The sequence below is a fragment of the Rhododendron vialii genome, chromosome 4a, assembly GCF_030253575.1.
Source record: "Rhododendron vialii isolate Sample 1 chromosome 4a, ASM3025357v1".
Classification (NCBI taxonomy): domain Eukaryota; kingdom Viridiplantae; phylum Streptophyta; class Magnoliopsida; order Ericales; family Ericaceae; genus Rhododendron; species Rhododendron vialii.
The window spans coordinates 37,992,035-38,001,004 of record NC_080560.1 but is presented as its reverse complement, the minus strand read 5'-3'; the positions used below and the strand labels follow the sequence as shown (position 1 = coordinate 38,001,004).

At 36.4% G+C, this 8,970-nt stretch overlaps 1 protein-coding gene across 1 annotated transcript; it reads left to right on the top strand.

Annotated features, from left to right (window-relative positions):
* Positions 1-4,842: 4,842 nt before the first annotated feature.
* Positions 4,843-5,262, top strand: LOC131323997 (NAC domain-containing protein 41-like). Its single transcript, XM_058355829.1, has one exon. It carries the CDS (start codon positions 4,843-4,845, stop codon positions 5,260-5,262), a length of 420 nt encoding a protein of 139 aa, XP_058211812.1.
* The last annotated feature ends 3,708 nt before the right edge of the window (positions 5,263-8,970 follow it).

Here is an 8,970-nt window from a genome sequence, read left to right as displayed (position 1 = left end):
CGGTGCTGTCACGACCTTGACCCGCCCCATGAGGTCTTAATCATGACAATGCCAGTGATTTCTCACTAAGGCCAAATCACAAATCAAATATCATCTAAGCAAGCGATAATCAAAAGGGACTAAACATAATAGCGGAAGCAAAAGACGACTTTTATTGATAACGAACCAAAGTCTTACTTAGGTTTTACAAACCAAAAGGTAAACCTTTTAGAGCTGTGCTTACTTACAAACCCAAAAGCTAGCAAACCATATACAAAGCTAAGTGTCTATAAGTAAAACTTCCTTTCTACAAGTTTCCAACAAAAATACAACACGTCCCAAAAGTAAACACGCCACCACACTACGTATCGCTTCCTGAAAGGTGGAAAAGAAAATCCATAAGTCAAAGCTCGTGTGAATGATTGATACTTAACTCACATGCCTTCCATGGACAATGCAAAATAATTTGATAATATTTCAAAACAAAGCACTCAAAACCATAAGCCACATATAATGCACATTCCGCTATTCAAAATTCAAAAGCTACCGGGCGTCCCCGGTAGTGGATAAGCTAGATGTCTATGCATTATCTCAAAACACACACCAACCTCAAACACCCTTGTTAGCCATTACGCCGTCCCCTAGCAAGGCCGGACGTTGGGAATGCCATTAAATAGATTCGTAAATATTTCACAAATAGGTTCACCTTTTATTGTTATCCATGGAGTACATAATTTATAAAACATGTTCAATTAAGCTCGATAGGAAAAACAAGTTCAAAACCATGTGTTTAGGTATTAAATCACTCACCTCGGCTCTACGAACCACCCGAGCTTCCTAAAACAATTAGGCAATAAAAACATGATTAGATAATGCTAAACAGGCCTATTTTTAAGATCCTAAGGTAGACATGTGAAGTTAGATAGCTAACCCAAGAAAATAATCTCAGAAACTGCAGTTCGATAAACTTTAACACAAAAACTGACTTTGTACAAGAATAACTAAGACATGATCTTCATGCATTTTTTTAGGTCTATGAGTCTAGGTTCAAAATCAGAAATCGGATCGTAATTTCATCGCCCGAGCTCAAAATTATGGCCGTTTCCGTAACATGTGTCTGTGCAGTCAGCACAGTTCCGAAAATGAGTGATGCTAGGTCACGAATTTTTACAGAATTCGATACTTTGATTCTGATTCCGAAATTTTTACCAAAGATAGAAGACTCATAGAGGAATTCTCTATAAAAATCTCATAATTTTTGGAGTCTAGAAACTACCTCAAAAAAAATCCACAAAATCAGGACAGATATCAAATTTCTCAATTCTGCAGTTTTCCAGAAAATTACCCACTGTTCTTCCTGCGATTTTCGACTCTTAAATCCATCCAAACTACTTCTAATTCACATCAAAACCTCACTAATCATGCTCAAACTCATAGGTATAGAAGAGATACTCCAAGAACATCAACTTCATGCACCAAAATAGGTTTTAAACACTCAATCCAAGGGATCTCAAGTTAGATTCTTGAGTTCCTTAAAAATTCAACCCTAAAACTCAAATTCAACTTAAATCAAACATCTAGAGCATGAATTCAGCATGTAAAGCATGTAAAGTAATAACTTAAATCAAACTCAAATTCAACGGTTTGGTTGGTTGGCAATTTTTTTGCATTTTACATTTTGGATTCTGAATTTTTATTATGATCATAATAGATTTTGAATTTGGTGTTGTGTTTGAGAGATATAAGCTAAATGGATTTTGCAACAGATCGATTAGTAGCTGGAAGGATAATGTGAAAAATAGATTGAGTTGTTATTTGACCTTGTTGCCATTAATAGTACTCATTAATAATACTATATGGGTACGTATGTTTACTGATCGCATGAATTACTGTTAGAGCCATAGTTGTTTTTAAATTATTACTTTAAATTTCTTTATTGGTCCTTTGACCTCACTATTATGATGGAATTTGCTAACATTGGTTGGCGTTTTCGTCTTTTCATGTCTAGTAAAAATAAAATGCTAAATCAAAACACGCCTCTTTAACAAACAATCAATCATTATCCACCCATACTCCGTTCATCCGAGAGACTGCCACATAACAGTCATACCTAACAAACCCAAATTTATGACCCGTGCGTTTGCTCCTTTTTCTTGGAATAAAAGCATATCCTTAACCACACCAAACTTATTGAAAGTTCTCTGCAACCAAACCTGATCTTTGTGATCAGGGATGTTATCCACAAACAAGGTGACAATGTCCTTGTCTCCTATCTTTACAGTAGACGCCTTCCTACGATTTCGGATAACTGGAATCCACCCACCATCTGAGTCTCCGTTCTTCCAGATTACATTTTTTGACCCTCTCTCACCCTCTCTCTCTCTCTAACTCTCTCCATTTTTTGTGTGATATCAAATAAACCAAATTGTTAACAACTAAAAAAGTGAATTACACATAATTCAAATTTTCGATCTCACTTATCAAAAATCCTAACTCTACCACTGGACTCCACATACGGGCCGGTACTAACCCATCGATACCAGTAGCATTATGATTTTTCCCTTGAAATTCACAAGATGCAACAATAATGACGAAGTACCGAACATACTTCTTTTTCTTAGAAAAAAAAAACCTTGGAAGAACCCCCATCTGATTTTTCAGTAAACTGATTTTGCAGTGAAGAAGATACCAAGGTTTATTTACTCTCACTCCGCTGTTTCCATTTGGTCCCTCCCAAAAGACTGTTTGGAGTTTTCTAAAGGGAAATGATTTTATAACACTCTCCTTATATTTATTGACACTTTTTTTTAATCTTTATTCATGTGAAAGTATCAAATTGCTCTTCGTCATATGAAAAAAGTAAATCAAGAGGTAAGAATACTTTAGTAATTTTACATGAATAGAAGATAAAAAATAGAGTTTTTTTTTTTTTTGCTCGGCAAAACGAAATATATATATAAACTCGAAAGGGTACATCGAGGGAGCTCGAGTGACGAAAGCTAAACAAACTTACACAAACAATCAGCAAAAGCAGAAAAAAAAAGCCACGCCCCTTACAATGACTTCCAACTGAAAATTGGAGGAAAAAACAAACCCCTCATACACCACTGCAAACAATCTTTACAGTTTCAACATTCTAATTCCATCCAAAAAAACCTTAAAATCCTCGAGCGAGTACACCTTAATGTTGAACTTTGCCTTTATCCACATAGCAACTCTAGTTTTAATCTGCTCGCCCACAACCTCAGCTCCCGATGTGGCGTTGTTAAAAACATAATCATTTCTCGTCAACCACAAAGACCACAATGTCGCAAAGAAAGTAACTTCCCACAAATTTAGATTGTGACGCTATTTTGTGATTTGAAGAATGCGTTATGACAGAATGCATTTTCAATTCCATATGCCAAAGAGGTAGAATGTAAATATACAAATAATCCAAGATGCAAAATGAGACTCGCAAATACCCCATTAACGTAAAGGAGAGGGTAGAGTAAAGATTAGTCCGACTATGGTACATCACATGTACACCGAGTTATGTGGACCATGTGGTATCCACCTCGAACTCCTACACAATTTATTTGAGAGCCGTTCAATTGGATTAAAATATTTTATAATGTTGTTGTAAAAAAACTAGTTCACTTGAACAATCAAGTGTTTGGCTCATTTGTTCGTTTATCAGCCCTAATCATAGTTACCATCCTAGATGCATTGATAGTAAAGACTGCTACGTACACACCACTCAATAATTTGGGGTCCCACAACATATTTTGACAATCAGTTCAATCGTTCATTTTATAGCTTAAGACGTTTAAATGATTCAAGCAAAAAATTAGATTAATTACATATCGATTAGTGTTTGAATCAAATTAATTATAAATAACAAGAAGAATTTTAACGACCGGTTCATCTCAAGTAAAAATGTACAAATTTAAGATTGATCAAAATCGTTCCTTTTATAGTTTTTGGCACAAAAATTATTCATACGATTTTAAGATTACTAGTTTTTGGCACAAAAATTATTCATACGATTTTAAGATTACTATCATTAATGTTCGATCAACTTAATTTTTTGTATGAGCATTTTTCAAGCCAAAAACAATAAAATGAACGATTTCGATTGTCAAAATGTGCAGTGAAACTCACCCTATTTGGTGGGTGCGTTTGAGAGGTGTGTAAATAGAATTACCCAACTCTTATTTGCCTATATATATCTTCACCGAGAAAATATTTTCTATCAATATTTCCGTGAAAAACAGTTTTGCAGAGAACCATCGTGAGCATCCAAAATATATTGGATGGTCCGGATTTAAATGAAACTTTTTCGAGGAATGGTTAAATTCTTTTAACTCTTCTTTGAAAAAATTTCATTTAAATCCGAACCGTCCAAAACCAAAACGGACGGCCGCGATCGCTCACCTCCGTGATTGCCACAATCTCATCTTCTCCTATTCTCTCTCCACAACTCGCAAACCCCACGTAGTAATTAATAGGGGTATGTGCTCATTAATTACAACTCTCTGGTCAAGATTCTCATCAATCCTATGATTGGCTATGAATCCTATGATTTATCAAAATAATACACCTTTTTCCTAAAAATTTTCCCATCTTATCTCTACAAGTAGCAAATTTCCTAAATTTGCATCAAACTCTCCTGCCGCCCTGTTTAATTTCCTAAACCAAATTAAGATTGGAGCTAACCTTGGGCGCAAAGCAATTAATACAACTCTACATTATATACATCGCTAAGTTACACCCTAGTGCCGCCCTCCTATTGTGTATATATAGTACGTGAGAGTATAGCAGTGACTCAGTAGCGTGAGAGAGAGAGAGAGAGAGAGAGTTGAGAGAGAAAACCGCAGCAACATGACGACTGTTCCAAGTGGCTATTTCTTCAGGCCTACAGATAAACAACTTCTCGAAGACTATCTCAGGAGGAAGTCTGAGGGCGAATCCCTGCCCTGTGACGTCGTTATCGAGCGTGAGATGTACAGGGCCGGCAACAAAGCCCCGTGGCAGATTTTTACCGACGATGATCCATGGGAGATATGCAAAACCGTGGACAAAAAGACAGATAAGTTGAAGACAGAAGGTACCATTTATGTCTTCACGACCTTGATCAAGGCCAGTGAGAATAGCGACAGGATTGCTAGAACAGCCGGTTGTGGCTCATGGCACGGAGAGACCGCTCTTGAGCCAGTATTGGACAAGAAAGGTTGTGTGATGGGCAACAAGAGGATGCTCTGCTTTCAGATTACAGACGAGAGCCTGAAGGAATGCCACTAGATCATGCATGAGTACTTTCTACCCGTTGGTAATGCTACGAATGGGAAAGGCGAATACGTTCTTTGTAGGATAAAAAGAGATGACTCGAAGGACACCAAGATATCTTCGAGAAAACGAAAGAATGCGGAGGGTGCTACGACTGATGATGACCTTCCAATTCCGAAACCCTCAAAGCGTGTTAGAACAAATTTTGTGCAAGAACAGAAGATGGAATGTGTTACTGCTGTGGCACCAAAACCAAAAATTGTTCCTTTCTCAGAAGAACCAGTTGTGCAAGAATGTGATAGTGCTGTGGCATCGGAACTAGAAGTTGTTCCTTTCTCAGATGAACCAATTGTGCAAGATCAGAGTTTCATAAGGATTGGCGATCCGCATGAGTTCACACTTGAAGACATTGATGAAGTACTAGGGTATCTTGATGAACAAGTTTCTGTAGAGGAGCAGCAAGAAAGCAGTTTCGGGTTGGACAATGATTATAATAATTTTGGCAATATAGGGTTGGATTATGATTATGATGGCAATATCGGGTTGGATTATGATTATGATTATGATGATTTTGACGGGTTGGATTATGATTATGATGATTTTGGCAATATCTTGCTGATGACCGAAGTTGATCCCTCGGGCCTTGCTTTAGCCTCTTCAGAACCACCGTCGATAGAGAAGGGCTGAAGTACTTCAGGGCTACTAAGATGGGCTATAGTCTAGGTTACTTGGAGAAAAACAAAAGAAAAAAAAAATTATATGTACAAATTTTGTTCAATTCATTTTTTTTTAGCGCAATACATCCCACCAACTTATTTTCTCTCCCTCTTTCCTACTTCTTTCTTTCTACTTTCTCTATCGTACTCTCCCTCTCTACTACTGTTAAGGGCAGGAGTTCTTGTTGATTGTTTAGTGTTGGAAAATATTATAGGATATAATATTTTATTTTAGGTGTGAATGAAAATTGATTTATTTTGAAGTTGCATCTTTTCATTGGCACTTGTTCGCCATGGACGGACGCGTCCTTCACGAACAGATGTGCCTCTTTCCTTGGTGACTTTTCGTAGAGTTACGAGTTGGCCTATAAATATTATTTCCCTCATTCATTTTTATAAGTGGATTTTTCCTTCATTTAAGTCCATTCATATGAAAGAGTAACAAATATAAGATGGTTCGCCAGACCCTTCAATTGAAGTACTACCTTGGGGGGATTTCGATCAAGTAGTGCTGGGAGACAGTCGTCCAATGCAAACCGTGAGCACCGTAGCGGGGGCAAAATCTGTCTTAAGTACAAGTGTCACATACTAATACTCGCCTTGATCACCAATTTGTTTCCATCGATTTCCAAGTTTTTGAGTTCCAATTTTATTGCGTTCATATTATTGGTTTTATCACAAAAAAGTAAACATATTTTTCCAACATTTAAAACTGAAAACCCAGTTAAATTGACTCAAGGAATTTCATGAAATCTCATGGTGCTCAATCTTTTGATTTGGATGCCACAGGAAAAATCCTAAAAGGCGACTTCAATCTACCCGTTGGTCAAGATGTCAATCAAAATGGGTTCATTAAGCTACCATCTTCCAAATTGGGTGAATGATTGACATCTAGGATTTATGCTAAACCAAAAAATTGGGCTTTCATTCTTCAATCTTAGAGTCCGTCACTCTTAATGAAGTTGGAACATTATCCTGGTCTCCAACAAGGTAAACATGCTACTATTAAAATTCTTGAATCTCTAATTGATCACTGGCTGATGTGCTTAAATTTTAAATTTTTGGTTGTTACAATCTTATTTTTTTAGGTTTAAATTATAATGTAATAACAACAAAAAATCTAAAGCATTTTTTGAGATTTGTTGATGTCCAAGAATTTTTACGGGAGCGACTTTTTCATATTGTGCATTTAAAGACATCACTATATTAACTCATAAGAAATAGATATCCAATGTTCACACTCGTTACAATCTGAACATCTATATAATAACGGAGCTCAGTTTTTTAATCTTATATATGTAGTTATAAATCTTGACCATTCATTTCTAAATCCTATGGTTAGTAAGTGTTAAGAGTTTCTATAAACCTAGATCATCCACTACCAACGGCTAAGATCAATTTCCCAAACATTTACTTATCTAAAAGGATTGATTTTGGACTGATTTATTTGTTATGGAAGCAGAACTTTAATTGATATATGGTAATTGACACAATCCATATTGATTTATTTGTTATGGAAGTTGTTGAAAAATGTATGCATTATAATTTGTGAAAATTTATATGCATCTCTATTAATTATTTTGATGATTAATTCAATGATATTTTTATTCGGCAAAAACAAAATTATCGAAAAGTCGATTCCCGAATTAAATATTTTCGTGACCTTGAAATATAGCATAAAGTCTCTTGGATTCATGATTTATATTTACAAAGACTTTATTGAGCTCAATACATGCTTTAACGGTTTATTTAGATGAAATTGTGAGCCACAGGTTGACGAACCGGCTGACAAGCCGGCTGTCTGAACAGAAAGCTGTGACAACCGGACGACCACCCGGATGACCACTCTATCAAACGGCTAGTTTCCAACGGCTAGTTTCAAACGGCTAGTTTCCAACGGCTAGTTTCAAACGGCTAGTTTCCAACGGCTAGTTTCCAACGGCTAGTTTCCAACGGCTAGGAAGCATATGGATGGCTATATAAGGCATCAAGAACTCATTAATGAGTACACACACAAGCTACAACATTCCATATTATTGCAAGAGCAAATTCTCAAAAGATCAAAGCCAAAAATTCTCATTGTTCTTCCACTTTCATATTATTCTTGAGAGAAAATTTGTACAAGTCGTGAGCGATAATTTTCATACCTTCTTCACATACTTGTATTTCCTAAGTGAGTGTTTGAGTCAAACACTTGAAAGCTTAGAAGACCAAATTCGGGTTGGAATTTGGGTGTTATTGTTTTTGAGAAGTTTTCGGAGAAAATTCTTGCGGTTGTGCTAGCTCCTCGGGAAAGCTAGAGGCATTCGGTTCTTGTAAGCACCCGCAAGACTTACAAGTTGTAATCTTTTAAAGATTAGTCTAACCTTCAAGTAATTGCTTGAGGAGAAGTGGAGTAGGGCCGGACCGTGGACAAATCCGGACCGAACCACTATAAACGGGTTCTATCTCTCTATCTCTCTATTTTGATTGCATACTTATTGTTTGCATATATTGTTAGAGATAAATTTTTATTGGTAATTATTACTAGCAATCCTATTCACCCCCCCTCTAGGTTGCATAATTTGGGTAACAATTGGTATCAGAGCCTCGGCTCTTGTTTGTAGATTTAACCATCTAAGAGTTAAGATCCATGGCAACCACTAGTAATGTTTCTTGTATCGAAGGTCAATCGTCCAATAGACCTCCCTTGTTCACCGGAGAAAATTACTCTCATTGGAAAAATAGAATGATGATCTTTATTCAATCCACGGATTATGATCTATGGAAAATTATCAAAAATGGTCCCATTATTCCTACTAAGAAAGTTGGAGAAGAGACTATGCCTAAACCAGATTATGAGTGGAGTCATTTGGAAAAGGCTTCAATAGAAAAGAACTATAGAGCTATGAACCTTCATTTTTGTGCTATTACTCCCAATGAATATGATTGTGTTTCCGCATATGAATCGGCTAAAGAAATATGGGATAAGTTAGAAATGTCACATGAAGGAGATAGTCAAGTTAAG

Bases quoted from the DNA above. Each gene is read 5' to 3' on its own strand.
- LOC131323997 (XM_058355829.1), top strand. From the start codon at position 4,843: ATGACGACTGTTCCAAGTGGCTATTTCTTCAGGCCTACAGATAAACAA.